This window comes from Chiloscyllium plagiosum, unplaced genomic scaffold (assembly GCF_037043375.1).
Source record: "Chiloscyllium plagiosum isolate Xiang-an unplaced genomic scaffold, Cpla_swu_hap1 HiC_scaffold_45, whole genome shotgun sequence".
Lineage (NCBI taxonomy): Eukaryota > Metazoa > Chordata > Chondrichthyes > Orectolobiformes > Hemiscylliidae > Chiloscyllium > Chiloscyllium plagiosum.
In genome coordinates this window covers 2,976,050-2,996,698 of record NW_028270183.1, presented here as the reverse complement: position 1 = coordinate 2,996,698, position 20,649 = coordinate 2,976,050, and the positions used below count along the sequence as shown (strand labels likewise).

The window sequence follows — 20,649 nt, the reverse complement described above, 5'->3', positions numbered from 1 at the left end:
GATTTGGGTTAGGGGCTATTGGATAGGATTAGGGTTAGGGGCTATTGGATAGGATTTGAGTTAGGGTCTATTGGATAGGATTAGGGTTAGGGGCTATTGGATAAGATTAGTGTTAGGGTATATTGAATAGGATTAGGGTTAGGGGATATTGGATATGATTAGGGTAGGGTCTATTGGATAAGATTAGGGTTAAGATCTATTTGGTTGGATTACGTCAGGGTCTATTTGATTGGATTAGGTTAGGGTTTACTCGATTGGGTTAGGGTTTATTTGATCACGTTAGGCTTTTTATTTGATCAGGTTAGGTTAGGGTTTATTTGTTTGGGTTAGTATAGGATTTATTTGATTGGGTTAGGTTACGGTTTATTTGATTGCATTAGGTTAGGGTTTATTTGATCAAATTTGGTTTGGATTTATTAAATCGGGTTAGGTTTTGGTTTATTTGATCGGGTTAGATTTGGGTTTATTAAATCAGGTTAGGTTAGAGTATATTTGATCAGGTTAGGTTAGGGTTTATTTGATCGGGTTAGATTAGGGGTTATTAAATTGGGTTATGTTAGGGTTTATTTAATCTGGTTAAGTTAGGGTTTATTTGATGCATTCGACACCCTCCCTTATCTAATTCTAATTGCTCTGAATAATTCAGACCATTGGAGAACAAAGTGAAAGTTAAAGCTGAAAGAAACAGTCAGTACCTTGTGTTTCAGTCGACTTTTCAAATCCTTCAGTCCCAATTTAGCTTGACCTTTAGCCTGGAAATGAAAGATCATCAAAACAAGTGAGTTTTCTGCATCTTGAAACATAACCCCCTGCCCACTCTCACTTAAATCTCTACCTTTCTTTGGTTTAGGCTCAGTGAGACTCAACAACATTTAAAATTTATAAAATGTCCTATGCTTCCCAAGAGTTTTCCTCGACCTTTTCCTCCGCTACATCCATGACTGTATTGGCGCTGCCTCATGCCCCCATGAGGAGGTTGAACAGTTCATCCACTTTACCAACACCTTCCACCCCGACCTCAAATTCACCTGGACCGTCTCAGACTCCTCCTTCCCCTTCCTCGACCTTTCTATTTCTATCTCGGGCGACCGAATCAGCACGGACATTTACTATAAACCGACCAACTCCCACAGCTACCTAGACTACACCTCCTCCCACCCTGCCCCCTGTAAAAACGCCATCCCATATTCCCAATTCCTTCGTCTCCTCCACATCTGCTCCCAGGAGGACCAGTTCCAATACCGAACAACCCAGGTGGCCTCCTTCTTCAAAGACCGCAATATCCCCCCAAACGTGATCGACGATGCCCTCCACCGCATCTCCTCCACTTCCTGCTCTTCCGCCCTTGAGCCCTGCTCCTCCAACCGCCACCAGGACAGAACCCCACTGGTCCTCACCTACCACCCCACCCACCTCCATATCATCTGCCGTCATTTCCGCCACATCCAAACGGACCCCACCACCAGGGATATATTTCCCTCCCCTCCCCTATCAGTGTTCTGAAAAGACCACTCCCTCCGTGACTCCCTCGTCAGGTCCACACCCCCCACCAACCCAACCTCCACTCCTGGCATCTTCCCCTGCAACCGCAAGAAATGCAAAACCTGCGCCCACACCTCCCCCCTTACTTCCCTCCAAGGCCCCAAGGGATACTTCCATATCCGCCACAAATTCACCTGCACCTCCACACACATCATTTATTGCATCCCCTGCACCCGATGTGGCCTCCTCTATATTGGGGAGACAGGCCGCCTTCTGGCGGAACGTTTCAGAGAACACCTCTGGGACACCCAGACCAACCAACCCAACCACCCTGTGGCTCAACACTTCAACTCCCCCTCCCAGTCCACCAAGGACATGCAGGTCCTTGGACTCCTCCATCGCCAGTCCATAGCAACACGACAGTTGGAGGAAGAGTGCCTCATCTTCCGCCTAGGAACCCTCCAACCACAAGGGATGAACTCAGATTTCTCCAGTTTCCTCATTTCCCCTCCACCCACCTTGTGTCGGTCAAATCCCTCAAACTCAGCACCACCTTCCTAACCTGCAATCTTCTTCCTGACCTCTCCGCCCCCACCTCCACTCCGGCCTATCACCCTCACCTTGACCTCCTTCCACCTATCGCATTTCCGACGCCCCTCCCCCAAGTCCCTCCTCCCTACCTTTTATCTTAGCCTGCTGGACACACTTTCCTCATTCCTGAAGAAGGGCTTATGCCCGAAACGTCGATTCTCCTGTTCCTTGGATGCTGCCTGACCTGCTGCGCTTTTCCAGCAACACATTTTCAGCTCTGATCTCCAGCATCTGCAGACCTCACTTTCTCCTCGAAGATTTTTTCCCAAGAGTTTTGCAGACAACATTTAATATTTAGGCGGGTGAGGTAGTAAAGCTTGGTCAAAGAGATAGTTTTCAAGGAGGACCATGAAGGTGGAAGTAGAGCATGGAGAGCTGAAGGGTGAGAATCTTGTTGGCAGTGTGTGTAAAACCAGAGATTGTAGTGGGGAGACACCATGATCCAGAATGTGGTTCTCCAGGGATAGGTCTGAGCTGAGAACCTTCATCCCCATCTTGCAGTCGTTGCTGGATTGTGATTGTGAGTGGAACTTGGAGGGTGGTTGATTGAGCTGAGCTGAAATTGGTGGATCTTTATGTGGGCTTCAGCCTACCGCCAATTCAGTAACCAGCCAAACAGAGCGACAGCCTTTGCCAATGCCCACACCTCAGACCAGGGGGTTCACAATACAGTCAGGATAACTGTGAAGAACATACCAGTCAACCAGACCCTCTACGTGAAGTGAGTCCTCCTGGATTGCTGTTGATTCCAAGCAGATAGTCTTTTGCTGAGTTCATCAGGAAGGATGTGAGCCTGAGATGGATGACTATTCCAGGCAGGGGAGGTCTGTAGGCCTAAGCCTCGCTGCACATGGATGGTGTTGCTGTTTTCTACTCGGATCCAATGTCAGTGAACAGACTCATGAGTATCTGTGACCAGTTTGAACTGGCCTTGGGAGCCAAAGTAAATTGAGGGAACAGTGAGGCCACGTTCTTTAGGAACTGGGCCAACTGATCCTTTATCCCCTTCACTGTCAGGACAGATTACCTAAAGGTGCTGGGAATATGGTTTGGCGGGGCCAGGCCTTTCCCAAAATCTTGGGAGGAGTGTGTCGCCAAGGTGAAGCAGAAACTGGACTTTTGGAAGCACTGCTTCCTCTCCACTGTGGGTAAAAACCTGGTTATCAGGTATAAGGTACTGTCTCTGTGGTCTTGTACCTGGGCAGGTGTGGCCCAGAATGGGTCTGTTTCAGTCCCCTCAGCCATCTTTCCCTTCATCTGGAGGTCTAAGATGGACCGTGTCTGCAGGAACACCATGTACAAAACTCTGGGAGGGTGGAAGAACATACCTAACGTAGCCCTTATCCTGGTGTGCATAGACCCTAGGTACGTAAACACCAAGTGTCACCACGTACTGAGATTCTACCTGTCCCTGCTGTTGCGAGGGATTGGCCAGATCTCGGAGACACAGAACACTCCAAGTAGTTCAACCATTTCCTATCACCCTCATGGAGACATTTGCAAAGAAAAACCCCTTTGACCACTAGTCCATCAAGAAGTGGTCAGCATGTAGTGTCCTTGAGACCCTGAGAGAAAAGGAGAGGGTGGTTCCTTATAGGTTGTTCCCTGAGCAGACTGTCAAAGCCATTTGGCAGAATGCCTCATCACCAGCACTTTCCAACAAGCACCAAAGACATCGCCTGGCTGGTGGGGAGAAAGGCACTACTTGGGAGATCCCATTATGCATGCCTCGTCTGTCCACGTCACTGCACACTGCCCTTGCAGCGGCTGCAGGGGCTAGAGACTCTCACAAATCTCCTGTTGGAATATGCCTTTGCAAAGGAAGTCTGGAGAGAGTTGCAATGCTGTTTGTTGAAATTCATTTCAAGCAGTTCTCTGACAGAGGTGTTTGTGCTCTATGCTCGGTACGTCCACACCTCAGGAACAAACATCAACTGTGCCTGGAGGACCTTTAACTCAGTGAAAGACAATCTTTGCTCTGCCCGAAACTAACTGGTCTTCCCAAGCAAGGAGCTGACCCTGACTGAGTGTTGCAGACGGGCACATCCCAAGGTCCAGGTCTACGTGCTGAGGGACGCACTGAAGCTTAGAGCAGCTGCCGCCAAGGCGCAGTGGGGATAGACCACTGTCTGAGGACTTCCTGCCCAAGGTAAATGGGAATCCGTTCAGTTACCAGTTCCTCCTGGTGCCTCAAATATATGTAAATATAATCTTGCACAAGTGAGAAATGTTTTTGGTTTATTTGCTGCATAGAGTCAAACTCCAATGTTTGTTTGTTTCTCCATATGCTACTGTACAGAACTGACCTGCTGTAATAACTATACAGGTGCTTGAAGATATTTTTATGAATAAAGTTTATTTTTGAAATAAAAAGTAAATCAGAAATACGCAGCAGGGTCAGAGAGGAGGAGAGCAGAGACCACACTGCACTGTAGGTTTGGACCTGGGTTACAGAACACAAAGGGTGAATCCATGTGATACAAATACGGTGAAAGATAGGTGGCTTTGATTGGACAATAAGCTCCAAAGATGCATAAGTAAGATCAGAGGGATTGTGGACCGGAAGTGAGAGCCCTGCATGAGTTAGTTCATATTTGTAACGTTTAGGTAAGAGTGACAGATGTTTCAATTACAGCTGAATTGTTTCAGTTTCACCAGTTGTTATCATTCTGAGAGCTCCCTATTCAGACCATAGCTAACTTGGCAATCAATCTAGACAGCTTCAAGGATCACACTACCCCAATAGTGAATGGTGTGCCCATTAACTCTGAACTTACATATTTATACATATTCTTCATGGCTGGATTGGTCTTGGATCTCACTGTGTGAATCAGAGCTCCACCACCTTTCTGCAAACAGAGAAAAAAAATCACAACATCACACAGGCCCACACCGTCACTGTCACCATCACCATCACATCAGACAGTCCATCACCGTAACCACCAAACAGACCAATATTGTCATTGTCAGACAGTCCAACACTGTCACCATCAGACAGTCCAACACCATCACCGTCAGACAGGCCAACACCATCACCGTTAGACAGTCGAACACCATCACCATCACCATCAGACAGTCCAACACCATCAGACAGGCCATCACCGTCAGACAGTCCGACACCATCACCATCAGACAGGCCATCACTGTCAGACAATCCAACACCATCACCATCACCATCACCATCAGACAGTCCAACACCATCAGACAGGCCATCACCGTCAGACAGTCCGACACCATCACCGTCAGACAGTCCGACACCATCACCATCAGACAGTCCAACACCATCACCATCAGACAGTCCAACACCATCAGACAGGCCATCACCATCAGACAGTCCGACACCATCACCATCAGACAGTCCAACACCATCAGACAGGCCATCACCGTCAGACAGTCCGACACCATCACCATCAGACAGGCCATCACTGTCAGACAATCCAACACCATCACCATCACCATCACCATCACCATCAGACAGTCCAACACCATCAGACAGGCCATCACCGTCAGACAGTCCGACACCATCACCATCAGACAGGCCATCACTGTCAGACAATCCAACACCATCACCATCAGACAGTCCAACACTATCACCATCAGACAGTCCGACACCGTCACGGTCAGAAAGACCATTATCATCAAACAGTCCAACACAGTCACCATCAGACAGTCCAACACCATCACTGTCAGAGAGTCCAACACTGTCATCGTCAGACAGGCCAACACCATCACCATCAGACAATCCAACACCATCACCATCAGACAGTCCAACACTATCACCATCAGACAGTCCGACACCGTCACGGTCAGAAAGACTATTATCATCAAACAGTCCAACACCATCACCATCAGACAGGCCAACACCATCACAGCAGACAGTCCATCACCATCAGACAGTCCATCACTGTCACCATCAGACAGTCCACACTCACCATCTGACGTCATCACTGTCGCCACCAGATTGTTCAACACCATCACATCAGACACTCCAACACTGTCACCGTCAGACACTCCAACACTGTCACCGTCAGACACTCCAACACCTTCACCGCCAGACACTCCAACATCATCGTTGTCAGTTAGTCCAACACCATCACCGTTAGACAGTACAACACGATCACCGTCAGACAGTCCATTACCGTCACCATCAGACAGTCCAACAGCGCCAGAAAGTCCAACACCATCACCATCAGACAGTCCACTACCATCAAAATGTTCAATACTGTTAGTCCAACACCATTACCGTCAAACAATCCAACGCCACCAGACAGTCCACCACTGTCACTGCCAGACATTCCAACACTGTCACACAGTCCAACACCATCATCATCAGACAGTCCAACACCATCACCGTCAGACAGTCCAACACCGTCACCATCAGAGAGTCCTACACTGTCACTATCAGACAATCCAATACTATCACTGTCAGACAGTCCAACACCATCACTGTCGGACCGTCCATCTCCATCACCGACAGACTGTCCAACACTGTCACCGCTAGACAGTCCAACACCATCATCATCAGACAGTCCCACACCATCACCATCAGACAGTCCAACACCATCACCGCCAGACGGTCCAACGTCCTCATTGTCAGACAGTCCAACACCATCACTGTTAGACTGTACAACATGATTAGTGCCAGACAGTGCAACACTGTCATTGTCAGAAACACCATCACCGTCAGACTGTCCAATAGTGTCACTGCCACTTCAACACTGTCACCGCCAGTCCAAAACCATCACTGTCAGACAATCCTACACTGTCACCATCAGACAGTCCAAAACCATCACTGTCACCATCAGACAATCCAATACCATCACCGCCAGACAGTCCAACACTGTCACTGCCAGAGAATCCCACACCATCACCATCAGACAGTCCAACACCATCACTTCCAGACAGTCCAACACCATCACCGCCACTGTCCAACACTGTCACCGCCAGACAGTCCTAACACCGTCATCGCCAGACAGTCCAAAACTGTCACCGTCAGACAGTCCAACACCATCACCGCCAGACAGTCCAACACTGTCACTGTCAGACAGTCCAACACTGTCACCGTCAGACAGTCTAACACCATCACTGCCAGACAGTCTAACACCATCATCGCCAGACAGTCCAAAACTGTCACCGTCAGACAGTCTAACACCATCACCGCCAGACAGTCTAACACCATCACCGTCAGACAGGCCAACACCATCACCGCCAGTCTGTCCAACACCATCACCGCCAGAAGTCCAACACTGTCACCGCCAGACAGTCCAACACTGTCACCGCCAGACAGTCCAACATATCACCATCAGACAGTCCAACACCGTCACCATCAGGCATTCTAACATCATCACTGCCACACAGTCCAACATCTTCAGTGCCAGACAATGTGACACCGTCACTGCCAAGTAGTCCAACACCGTCACCGTCAGACTCTTTAACACCGGCACCGGCACTGTCAGACAATCCAACACCATCACCGCCAGACAATCCAACATCGTCATTGTCAGACAGTCCAACACCATCACCGTTAGACTGTACAACATGATCAGTGCCAGACAGTGCAACACCGTCACCATCAGAGAGTCCTACACTGTCACTATCAGACAATCCAATACCATCACTGTCAGACAGTCCAACACCATCACCGTCAGAAAGTTCAACACCGTCACCATCAGACATTCTAACATCGTCACTGCCACACAGTCCAACATCTTCTGTGCCAGACAGTCCAACATTTTCAGTGCCAGACAGTTTGACACCGTCACTGCCAAATAGTTCAACACCGTCACCGTCAGACTCTTTAACACCGGCACTGTCAGACAGTCCAACACCATCACCGCCAGACAGTCCAACATCGTCATTGTCAGACAGTCCAACACCATCACTGTTAAACTGTACAACATGATCAGTGCCAGACAGTGCAACACTGTCACTGTCAAACAGTCATGATTTGGAGATGCTGGTGTTGGACTGGGGTGTACAAAGTTAAAAATCACACAACACCAGGTTATAGTCCAACAGGTTTAATTGGAAGCACTAGCTTTCGGAGCGTTGCTCCTTCATCAGGTGGTAGTGGAGAGCTCAATCCTAACACAGAATTTATAGCAAAAATTTACAGAGTGATGTAACTGAAATTATACATTGAAAAATTGGTTGTTAAGTCTTTCATCTGTTTGAATACCATGATAGTTTCACTTCTTTCATGTGTAAATCACCAGACCTTTTTTTAAAAGTTGCATTCTCGGGTTAGCTGTTAACAATGAGTGATAGCTAGACAATATGTTGAAAGTGTTGGCCCCCTGTGTTCTCTGTCTATACCATGATGTTTAGATTGATTCTAATCTAAAAATTGAGATGACAGAGTTTTACATGAATTCATGCAGTTTTTGAGCAAAGTACAAGGTAATCCTGCTAGTACAAATTCAGCCCACAAAATATATGTGTGCATGTGGGTCTTTGTCTGTGTGTGTCTGGGTTGGGGGTTGTGAGTGTGAGAGAGTGTATGTGTGTGTGTGTAGTGAGTGCTGAGTGTCTTAAGTCTGTGAAGGGGTGCATGTGTGAGTGTGGGAGTGTGTGTGTGTCTGTAAGGGTGTGTGTGGGTGTCTGTGTGTGCGTCTGTGTGTATGTGTGTATAGGAGTGCCTGTGTGTGTGTGTGTGTGTGTGTGTAGGAGTATCTGTGTGTGTGTATAGTGCAATGGTGGTCACCTGTAATGTGACATGAACCCAAGGTCCCAGTTGAGGCCCTCCCGATGGGTACTGAACTTAGCTATCACCCTCTGCTCAGCCATTTTTCGCTGCTGCCTGTCCCGAAGTCCGCCTTGGAGGATGGTCACCCGAAGGTCCAAGGCTGAATGTCCTGGACCACTGAAGTGTTCCCCAACTGGGAGGGAACCCTCCTATCTGTTGATTGTTGTGCGGTGCCCATTCATCCGTTGTCGTAGCCTTTGCTCGGTTTCCCCAATGTACCATGCCTCAGGGCATCCTTACCTGCAACGTATAAGATAGACAGCGTTGGCTGAGTCACATGATTACCTGCCATGTACAAGGTGGGAGGTTCCCCACGTCTATGTCCACATTCTGACACGTCTTGCAGCGTCCACCGTGACAGGGTTGTATGGAGTTGTCCTGAGAGCCGGGCAGTTTGCTACGAACAACGATCTGTTTGAGGTTTGGCGGTTGTTTAAAGGCAAGTAGTGGAGGTGTGGGGAAGGTCTTGGTGAGGTGCTAATCCTCATTGATAATGTGTTGCAGGTCACGAGGAACATGGCGTGGTTTTTCAGCTCCTGGGAAATACTGAACAACGAAGGGTACCCTGTCGGTTGCAGCACGTGTCTGTCTCCTGAGGAGGTCATTACGGTTCCTTGCTGTGGCACGTCAGAACTGGCGGTCGATGAGTGGGGCATCGTACCCCGTTCTTGTGAGGGCATCCCTGAGTACTTCCAGGTGTCCGTCACGTCCCTCCTTATCTGAGCAGATCCGGTGTACGTGTATGGCTTGTCCATAGGGGATAACTGTTTAATATGTTTTGGGTGGGAGCTGGAGAAGTGTAGAATTGTGAGGTTGTCTGTGGGTTTGCGGTAGAGTGTGGTGCTGAGGTGTCCATCCTTGATGGAGACACACGTGTCCAAGAATGAGACAGATAGTTGAGAGTAGTCCATGGTCATCAATCTCACCATGACATATTAAAACAGCCATCCCCTATGGACAAGCCCTACGCGTACACCGGATCTGCTCAGACACGTGCTGCAACTGACAGGGTACCCTTCGTTGTTCAGTATTTCCCAGGAGCTGAAAAACTATGCCATGTTCTTCGTGACCTGCAACACATTATCAATGAGGCTGAGCACCTCACCAAGACCTTCCCCACACCTCCACTACTTGCCTTTAAACAACCACCAAACCTCAAACAGATCGTTGTTCGTAGCAAGCTGCCCGGCTCTCAGGACAACTCCATACAACCCTGTCACGGTGGACGCTGCAAGACGTGTCAGAGTGTGGACATAGATACCACTATTACGTGTGGGGACACCTCCCACCTTGTACATGGCAGGTACTCATGTGACTCAGCCAACGTTGTCTATCTTATACGTTGCAGGTAAGGATGCCCTGAGGCATGGTACATTGGGGAAACCGAGCAAAGGCTACGACAACGGATGAATGGCACTGCACAACAATCAACAGACAGGAGGGTTCCCTCCCAGTTGGGGAACACTTCAGTGGTCCAGGACATTCAGCCTCAGACCTTCGGGTGACCATCCTCCAAGGTGGACTTCGGGACAGGCAGCAGCGAAAAGTGGTCGAGCAGAGGCTGATAGCTAAGTTCAGTACTCATAGGGAGGACCTCAACTGGGACCTTGGGTTCATGTCACATTACAGGTGACAACCACTGCACTATACACACACACAGATCTCCCACACACACACACTCTCTCTCTCACACACACACACACACAGGCACTCCTATACACACATACACACGGACACACATATACACAGACGCGCACACAGACACCCACACACACCCTTACAGACACACACTCCCTCACGCACCCCTTCACAGACTTAAGACACTCTGCACTCACTACACACACACATACATACACTTTCTCACACTCACAACCCCCACCCCAGACAGACACACACATAGACAGACAAAGACCCACATGCACACACATATTTTGTGGGTGAATTTGTACTTGCAGGGTTACATTGTATTTTGCTCAAAAACTGCATGCATTCTTGTAAAACTCTGTTATCTCACTTTTTAGATTAGAATCAATCTCAACATCATGGCATAGACAGAGAACACAGGGGGTTAACACCTTCAACATATTGTCTAGCTATCACCATTGTTAACAGCTAACCTGCGAATGCAACTTTAAAAAAAAAGTTTTGTGATTTACACATGAAAAAAGTGAAACTATCATGGTATTCAAACAAATGAAAGACTTAACAATCAATTTTCAATGTATAATTTCAGTTACATCACACTGTAAATTTTTGCTATAAATTCTGTGTGTTAGGATTGAACTCTCCACTATCACTTGATGAAGGAGCGTCGCTCCGAAAGCTAGTGCTTCCAATTAAACCTGTTGGACTATAACCTGGTGTTGTGTGATTTTTAACTATCAGATAGTCCAACACTATCACGTGACATTCAAAATTCACCTTTGAATGTCCTCTCTCCCTTATCCCTACAGCCCACCCACTCTCCCAGTTCCCTCCACACTCTCCCCCTTCCGCACTTCTCCCTACATAATTCCCCGTCTCTTTGTCCTCCATCTGTTTTGCCCTCTCTTTATCCCCCCCTTCCCTTCACTCCAGCCAAGTTCCGTCCCTCTTCTTTCCTCGGAATCCTCCATAGTTTTAAACAAAATATAATTGTGTTTCTCCAACTCATTTGCCTAGTTCCCTTCCATTTGTTGATCTGCCCCGTTTCACATTTCTCTCTTCCATCTCGAATCTGTTGGCTTTTCACACCCAATCTTGGTGTTATTGTTCATGTCTTTTCTCAAACCTCTCACCAGCCCTGCTTGTATCCTGAAATTTGGCCTTCAATGGCTTTATAACTAAACTGAAAAGTTTGTTTGACTTACCTTAAAGTTTTGAATCCACAACTTGGAGCAGCCTGGGGTAGGGAGAGAGGGAGAGTGAGAGAGAAAAGAGATAGCGTCATGCTATTCAGCAAAGTGGAGTATTGTAGGGAGAGGCAGCTTGTGTCTATGTTGGATAATGTGAGAGTAAACTCAAGATTAACAGCTCTTACCTGATGAAAAGCCACCTAGATTGACTTCCTCTTCGAATATATCTGTCAATTCTTTCCCTTGATTAAGTTTTTCCAGTCGATTGTCTATAAACTGAATCCAAAACAGAGGAGAATTAAACTGCTCTTATTTCTGATTGGGCTGGGGTAGGCCAGTATTTTAAAATGGCTATGAAGAGTTCAGAGAGCGCAGGAATTCATTTTTTTATATGTTAAAGTCAGAGTTGCTTTACTTCCCAATAGGGATTGGTTAAGGAAGAAATCGATATAATTTTTAAGGGAAATATAGGAAATAGCATTCCATCAGAGACTGTGTGTTGAGAGTGGGGCAGGGATGTATTTGGAAATTGATACAGGGCTATGGGGAGAGAGTGGGGACAGTGTGGGGCAGGAGGGTTAGTTTGGAATTGATACAGGGCTATGGGGAGAGAGTGGGGACATTGTGGGGCAGGAGAGTTAGTTTGGAATTGATACAGGGCTATGGAGAGAGAGTGGGGACAGTGTGGGGCAGGAGAGTTAGTTTGGAATTGATACAGGGCTATGGGGAGAGTGTGGGGCAGGAGGGTGAGTTTGGAATTGATACAGGGCTATGGGGAGAGAGTGGGGACAGTGTGGGGCAGGAGGGTTAGTTTGGAATTGATACAGGGCTATGGGGAGAGAGTGAGGAGAGTGTGGAGCAGGAGGGTTAGTTTGGAATTGATACAGGGCTATGGGGAGAGAGTGGGGACAGTGTGGGGCAGGAGGGTTAGTTTGGAATTGATACAGGGCTATGGGGAGAGAGTGGGGACAGTGTGGGGCAGGAGGGTGAGTTTGGAATTGATACAGGGCTATGGGGAGAAAGTGGGGACAGTGTGGGGCAGGAAGGTTAGTTTGGAATTGATACAGGGCAAAGGGGAGAGAATGGGGCAGTGGGATTAATTTGGGGATTAATACAGAGCTTTGGGGAGAGTGTGGGCAGGGTGTTTAGGATGATACAGGACCACGGGGTGGGGTTGAGCAGTGAGAGATGAGTTTGCAATTGTTGTGGCATAGACTTGGAATGTCTATGATGGGCTTAATGTGCACTTTCTTTGTTGTAAAATTCAAAGGTGTTTTTCATTTGGAATGCTGAGTGGAAGAGGAACTTGGGATCCTTAGTCATTGTATTAAGAAATTACTCATCAGATTGAGGAGTCTTAATGTTGAGTAGTGAACCCTACCAAATGCTGGGTTCACCCTAATATATGTTGCCATCTTGGATGGAAATGTGTTGCTGGAGAAGCGCAGCAGGTCAGGCAGCATCTAGGGAACAGGAGAATCGACGTTTCGGGCATTAGCCCTTCTTCAGGAATGAGGAAAGTTTGTCCAGCAGGCTAAGATAAAAGATAGGGAGGAGGGACTTGGGGGAGGGGCGTCGGAAATGTGATAGGTGGAAAGAGGTCAAGGTGAGGGTGATAGGACAGACTGGGGTGGGGGCGGAGAGGTCAGGAAGACGATTGCAGGTTAGGGAGGCGGTGCTGAATTTGATGGATTTGACTGAGACAGGCTGGGGGGAGGGGAAATGAGGAAACTGGTGAAATCCGAGTTCATCCCTTGTGGTTGGAGGGTTCCTAGCCGGAAGATGAGGCGTTCTTCCTCCAACCGTCGTTTCGCTGTGGTCTGACGATGGAGGAGTCCAAAGACATGCATATCCTTGGTGGAGTGGGAGGGGGAATTGAAATGTTGAGCTACAGGGTGGTTGGGTTGGTTGGTCCGGGTGTCCCAGAGGTGTTCTCTGAAACGCTCCGCAAGTAGGCGGCCTGTCTCCCCAATATAGAGGAGGCCACATCGGGTACAGAGGATGCAATAGATGATATGTGTGGAGGTACAGGTGAATCTGTGGCGGATATGGAAGTTTCCTTTGGGGCCTTGGAGGGAGGTGAGAGGGGAGGTGTGGGCGCAAGTCTTGCACCTCCTGCGGTTGCAGGGGAAGGTGCCAGGAGTGGAGGTTGGGTTGGTGGGGGGTGTGGATCTGACGAGGGAGTCACGGAGGGAGTGGTCTTTACGGAATGCTGATAGGGGAGGGGAGGGAAATATATCCCTGGTGGTGGGGTCCGTTTGGAGGTGGCGGAAATGACGGCGGATGATGCGCTGTACATGGAGGTTAGTGGGGTGGTAGGTGAGGACCAGTGGGTTCTGTCCTGGTGGCGGTTGGAGGGGCGGGGTTCAAGGGCGGAGGATCGGGAAGTGGAAGAGATGCGGTGGAGGGCATCGTCGATCACGTCGGGGGGGAAATTGCGGTCCTTGAAGAAGGAGGCCATCTGGGATGTGCGTTTTTGGAACTGGTCCTCCTGGGAGCAGATGCGGCGGAGTCGAAGGAATTGGGAGAATGGGATGGCGTTTTTGCAGGGGGCAGGATGGGAGGAGGTGTAGTCCAGGTAGCTGTGGGAGTCGGTCGGTTTGTAGTAGATGTCCGTGTTGATTCGGTCGCCTGAGATGGAAATAGAAAGGTCGAGGAAGGGGAGGGAGGAATCTGAGACTGTCCAGGTGAATTTGAGGTCGGGGTGGAAGGTGTTGGTGAAGTGGATGAACTGTTCCACCTCCTCGTGGGAGCACGAGGCGGCGCCGATACAGTCATCGATGTAGCGGAGGAAAAGGTGGGAGGTGGGGCCAGTGTAGTTGCGGAAGATGGATTGTTCCACATATCCTACGAAGAGGCAGGCATAGCTGGGGCCCATGCGGGTGCCCATGGCTACTCCTTTCGTTTGGAGGAAGTGGGAGGATTGGAAAGAGAAGTTGTTCAGGGTGAGGACCAGTTCAGTCAGTCGAAGGAGGGTGTCTGTGGAAGGGTACTGGTCGGTACGGCGGGAAAGGAAGAAGCGGAGGGCTTTGAGTCCTTCGTGATGGGGGATGGAGGTGTACAGGGACTGGATGTCCATGGTGAAAATAAGGCGTTGGGGACCGGGGAAGCGAAAATCATGGAGCAGGTGGAGGGCGTGGGTGGTGTCCCGAACGTAAGTGGGGAGTTCTTGGACGAAGGGGGACAGGACGGTGTCAAGGTAGGCGGAGATGAGTTTGGTGGGGCAGGAGCAGGCGGAGACAATGGGTCGGCCGGGGCAGTCAGGTTTGTGGATTTTGGGCAGGAGGTAGAAGCGGGCAGTGCGGGGTTGTGGGACTATGAGGTTGGAGGCAGTGGATGGAGGTCCCCTGAGGTGATGAGGTTATGGATGGTCTGGGAGATGATGGTTTGGTGGTGGGGATGGGGTCATGGTCAAGGGGGCAGTAGGAGGAGGTGTCCGCGAGCTGGCGTTTGGCCTCAGTGGTGTAGAGGTCGGTGCGCCAAACTACTACCGCGCCTCCCTTGTCTGCTGGTTTGATAGTGAGGTTGGGCTTGCAACGGAGTCAGTGGAGGGCTGCGCGTTCCGAGGGTGAGAGGTTGGAGTGGGTGGGAGGGGTGGGGGAGTTCAGGTGGCGGTTAATATCGCGGCGGCAGTTGGATATGAAGAGGTCGAGGGCAGGTAGGAGGCCAGCACGGGGTGTCCAGGTGGATGGGGTGTGTTGGAGGCGGGAGAAGGGGTCGTCAGAGGGTGGGCGGGAGTCTTGGTTAAAGAAATAGGTGCGGAGGCGAAGGCGGCGGAAGCCAAGTCTCACCTGTTTGAAGAGCTGAAGATGTACTGCATGTTGCAGGAAATCCTTCATCCAGGCAGGTTTGTGATTCAAAAATATCTCCTCACAAAATGTGACTGGTTCATCCTAAGCATAAAGGAAAACAGACTCCATTACCCCATAGCTTCTCTTCTTTCCCATTTTTTTCCTAGGTTCCTTGAACTGTTACCAATCATTGAATTAATCTGCATTAAAGGATGCCATTTGGCCCATTGTCAAAGAGCTATCTGATTAGTCTCACTACCCTGTTCTTTCCCCAAAGCTCAGCAGATGCTTCCTCTTTAAGTATTTATCCAACTTACATAAAAAGTCTGTTTTGAATCTGTTTCCAGTGCCATTCTAGCTCTTCATTATCCTCTACCCTTCCCTTGTCCAATGGACAACAGACAAGTAATGATCAGGGGCAGGAACTCTTTCTGTTATAGAAAGCAGCAACAATTGTCCCTCTCGAGATCAGGTTTCTGGGCTGTGGCAGTTTGGACACCATCATGTCATGCCATGTGACAGCCAAAACATTAAGCTCTCAAGGAAACTACATTAACCCCACGTAAAAATTAATGAGTAAATAATTACATTTCTATAATTTTTGTCATTTTACTCAATCTCTTGGGAAAGTGGACTCACATTTAACATTAATATGTAGGAAAGAATTTATGGTTGAACACTCCGCCCCATCATATCCTTTCTTGTTTCTTTCTATTTTAACATCGGGCCTCTGGCCAATAACCTCTGAATGTTCCTACAGTAACACTAATGCAAGTTTACATTTAAACAGCGCCTGGCTGTTAACTGTCAATCTTGCCATGTAATTAGCACTGTAAATGAAGTGTACATTTTCCTCCAGAATTTATATTCTTGGCAGTTGTCCTAATGAGTTCAAAACGGAAAGCTTTGTCAAAATGTATCTTTCCTCAACAACAATCTTTCCTCTGTACAATCAAATGATAACTGTACATTCAAATTAATTTCATTCTCTCTCTAATTATTTGCTGTCTCACAATAAGATTTATATGCCCCTTCCTGATATCTTCAAAGTCCTCAGAGTAAAGGTAAAAATTGCTGTTTCCAACAATTGGTGAGTTTGGGAAAGATGCCTCCATATTGAACATTGAGTCTTCAAGTCTAAGTTGACAGGGTACAGGTGGAAGAGATGGAGTTGGGTCTGAGTGAGTGTGGACACTCACAGAGTTAAATTTAAGAGCATCCTGATAGCTTCCAAAGATTGCAGCCTGTGCCCTGAGAAAGGCTCTTGCCACCACATCGCCAGTAACTGCGGACTGCTTCTTCAACTTCATTTTCAGAACGGACACCTGAAACAAACAAAACCTCAGAGGTCAGAGGTCATCGAGGGCAGCCATCAACACTTCCCATTTAAACTCTCACCTCCTCCCAATTCTTCTCCAGAGATGAATTACTCTTGGCTGAAATCTTAGCCTTTAACCTGCCCTTTTCAGAATCATGGAATGTGGGCATCTCTGACGAGGCCAGCATTTATTCACCATCCCCAAAGATCCAGAGGACAGTTCAGAATCAGTTATATTGTTGTAGGTCTGGATCACATGTTGGCCAGATTAGGTAAGGATAGCAGATTTCCTTTCCGAAAGGACAGTAGTGACCCAGATGGATTTTTGTGACATTGACATTTGTTAGATGGTTGTCGTTAGAAGAGGTTTTCAAATTCCATTCTTGATAACATTGATTTCAAATTTCACCATCTGCCATGATTGAATTCAAATATATGACCCAGAACATTAGCCTGGTGTTCAGGTTTACTTGTTCAGTGAGATTACCATTACCCCACCACCTCCCTCCTTGTAGCCACAGTATTTATATGATTGGTTCAATTCAGTTTCTCGTCAATGGCAACCTCAGGCTGCTGATAGTGGGGTATTCAATGACGTAAAATCATTGAACATCAAGGAGTGGGCTGCTTGAGTATCAGAGGAGTCATGATTGGTGCTGAATATTGTACAATCATCAATTAATATTCTCATTCTGTCCCAATGATGGACGGAAGGTCACTGATGGAACAGCTGAAGATGGTTGGGTAGAGCATTACGTTGAGGAACTCTTGAAGTTACAATCTGGGATTGAGATGACTGACTTTCAACAACAATCATCTAGTTTTAGTGTGCAAGGAAGGAAGGGAGCAAATTTCTTTTATGTCTGCAAATGCTATAGCCTTATCTTTTAAAACTGGTGTGCTGGGCTCTCCCATTGTTGAGGATGGGGGCATTTATAGAGTTTTCTTTCTATGTTGGTTGTTTAATTATCCACACAGAGAGAGTGAAGACTGCAGATGCTGGTGAGACAGAGTTGATAAGTGTGGCGCTGGAAAAGCACAACAGGTCAGGCAGCATCTGAGGAGCAGGAGAGTCGATGTTTCGGGCATAAGCCCTTCATCAGGAATGTTTAATTATCCACCACCATTCATAACTAGATGTGACAGGACTGCAGAGCTGATATGTGATATGTTGATTGTATCTATCCCTTGTTACTTCTACAATTTGGCATGCAAGTAATCCTGTTTTATTGTTTCACCAGGTTGACACCCATTTTCAGTTCCAGCCAGTGCTGTTCCGGCATGGTCTCCTATCCTCTTCATTAAACTTGGGTTGATCCAGCCTTGATAGTAATAATAGAGTGGGAGATATACCAGACTGTAAGGTAACAGAAAGTGGCTGAATACACTTCTGCTGCTACTGACGGTCCACAATGCCTCATTGATATTCAGTGTTGAATTGCCAGATCTGTTTGAATCCATTCAACATGTCCTCCCTGGAGCGTTGGAGGCTGAGGGGTGACCTTATAGAGATTTATAAAATCATGAGGAGCATAGCTGGGGTAAATAGACAAGGTCTTTTCCCCTGGGTTGGGGGTATCCAGAATTGGGGGCATAGGTTTAAGGTGAGAGGGGAAAGATTTAAAAGGAACCTAAGGGGCAACGTTTTCATGCAGAGGGTGGTCTGTGTATGGAATGAGCTGCCACAGGAAGTGGTGGAGGCTGGTACAATTACAACATTTAAAAGGCATCTGGATGGGTATATGAAAAGGAAGAGTTTAGAGGGATATGGGTCGAGTGCTTGCAAATGGGACTAGATTAATTTAGAAAATCTGGTCGGCATGGATGAGTAGGACCGAAGGGTCTGTTTCCGTGTTGTATATCTCTATGACTCTATAACTACACAAGATGATAAGAGTATCCTCAAAATGAAGCTGCACTTTGTCTCCACATGGAGTGTACCGATCACTCTTGCTATAATGGATATGTGTATCTGTGCTAGGGAGACTGGTGAGACTGAGGTCACATCTGGTTTTCCCTCTTGTTGGTTCCTTTACAACCTGTTGTAGATTCAGCCTGGTAGCAATTTCCTTTAGAACTCAACCAGTTCAGTCCATAGTAGTGCTGGCAAGTCACTCTTAGTAGTGGACATTGAAGTCCTCCACCTAGAGTACATTCGAGCCACCTCCGGTCCCAATCCAAGTGACGTTCAACATGGAATGGAACTGACTGATCAGCCGGGGGTGGGGAACAAGTAGTGAGAGGCTAGATGACAAGCAAGAGATTGGTTTGAGTTATAGAGAAAGGCTGGATAGACTGAGACTTTTTTCACTGATGTGTAGGAGGTTGAGAGATGGCTTTATCAAAGTCTATAAAATAATGAGGGATATAGATAGAGTTAATGTTAGGGTGTCTTTTCCCTAGGATGTGGCATTTCAAAGCAAGGGGCACATTTTTACGGTGAGAGGAGAAAGACTTAAAAAAGACGTGGGGGCAAATATGCGTCCATGACTTAATGCAATGTGACCTCATGAGGTCTGGTGTCAATGTGGAAGATTCCTAGAGGAACTCCTTCCTTCCCATATACTACTCTGCTGTCACCTGGGCTGGGGCTATCCTGGCAGTGGGACAGACAATATTCAGAGATAGTGATGGTGGTATCTGAGACATTATGTATAAGATCTGATTCTGTACGTAACTATGTCAGATTGTTGCTTGACTGCTCTGTCAGATTGAGCTCTCCCACATTTGGCACTAGACTCCAGCTACATTCCCTCTAATTTTGGTTTCTTCTGCAGGTATGCAGCAGGGATTTCTGAAATGAGAAGCCAACGCTCGGAATGGCATCAGAATGCTGATTGGCATTGCATAGGCCTTCAAAGCAGCGTCTGTGCAGCCTAGACAGAACATAGGTCCCCACACATTAGCAAAGAGGACTTGACAGTGTTGATCAGACAGTGTTTGCCCTTGTTGTATCTGCTGAAAATGTGTTGCTGGAAAAGCGCAGCAGGTCAGGCAGCATCCAAGGAACAGGAGAATCGACGTTTCGGGCATAAGCCCTTCTTCAGGAATGAGGAAAGCCCTCATTCCTGAATAAGGGCTTATGCCCGAAACGTCGATTCTCCTGTTCCTTGGATGCTGCCTGACCTGCTGCGCTTTTCCAGCAACACATTTTCAGCTCTGATTTCCAGCATCTGCAGCCCTCACTTTCTCTCTTGTTGTATCTGCTGCCTGGGTGGTCGAAGCGGTAAGGTTTACTCGTTTTCATTTTTAGAATTCAAAGCAATTTAATGTAACTGCGTGGTTTGCTCGGCCAAATCAAAGACCATTAAGAATTAATCACTTCACTGTGGGTCTGAAGTTACATGCAGATTGAGTGAGATCAGCAAACCGAGTTTCCTATATTAAAAATCACACAACACCAGGTTATAGTCCAACAGGTTTAATTGGAAGCACACTAGCTTTCGGAGCGACGCTCCTTCATCGACACCTCCAAATCATAGTTCCCTATGGATCGTAGTGATCTAAATGAGTTTTTATGACAACTGACAATAGTTTTACGATCACTGTAGTCTTCAATTCTAAGTCTGTTACCTGAATTCAGATTTCACCAGCTGGTGTGAAGGAACTTCTGTGCCCAGGGTTTAGCATAACCTCTGGATTACTAATTCAATAACAAGACTGCCATACTGCTAACTCCCTTCAGTCACTCTCATTTGCAGTGGAATGTCATGGCTTACTTTGTCACTGTGAACTCACCACATCTGGTGGCAACTTATCCAGATCATTGAATGGCGATTCCAGTGTATTTGAGTCAACATTTAATATAACCACATCCTCCAGCGCTCTGCTTCTGACTTTCTGCAAAAGAAAGGGATATCTGAAGGAACAAACTTTCATTTCTCTCAT

General features: G+C 47.5%; 1 protein-coding gene across 3 annotated transcripts in view; it reads right to left on the bottom strand.

Moving 5' to 3' along the window:
• Nucleotides 1-20,649, bottom strand: part of LOC122552390 (DENN domain-containing protein 1B-like) — an 83,644-nt gene that overhangs the window by 15,459 nt on the left and 47,536 nt on the right. For all 3 annotated transcript variants that reach the window (XM_087983376.1, XM_087983378.1, XM_087983379.1), the window contains 7 exons: nt 20,500-20,601; nt 16,643-16,768; nt 15,444-15,545; nt 11,838-11,928; nt 11,668-11,699; nt 4,851-4,922; nt 696-752 (listed from right to left, as the gene is read on the bottom strand). In XM_087983376.1, coding sequence (XP_087839502.1) covers nt 696-752; nt 4,851-4,922; nt 11,668-11,699; nt 11,838-11,928; nt 15,444-15,545; nt 16,643-16,768; nt 20,500-20,601 — 582 coding nt within the window. The remainder of the gene's footprint in view (nt 1-695; nt 753-4,850; nt 4,923-11,667; nt 11,700-11,837; nt 11,929-15,443; nt 15,546-16,642; nt 16,769-20,499; nt 20,602-20,649) is intronic.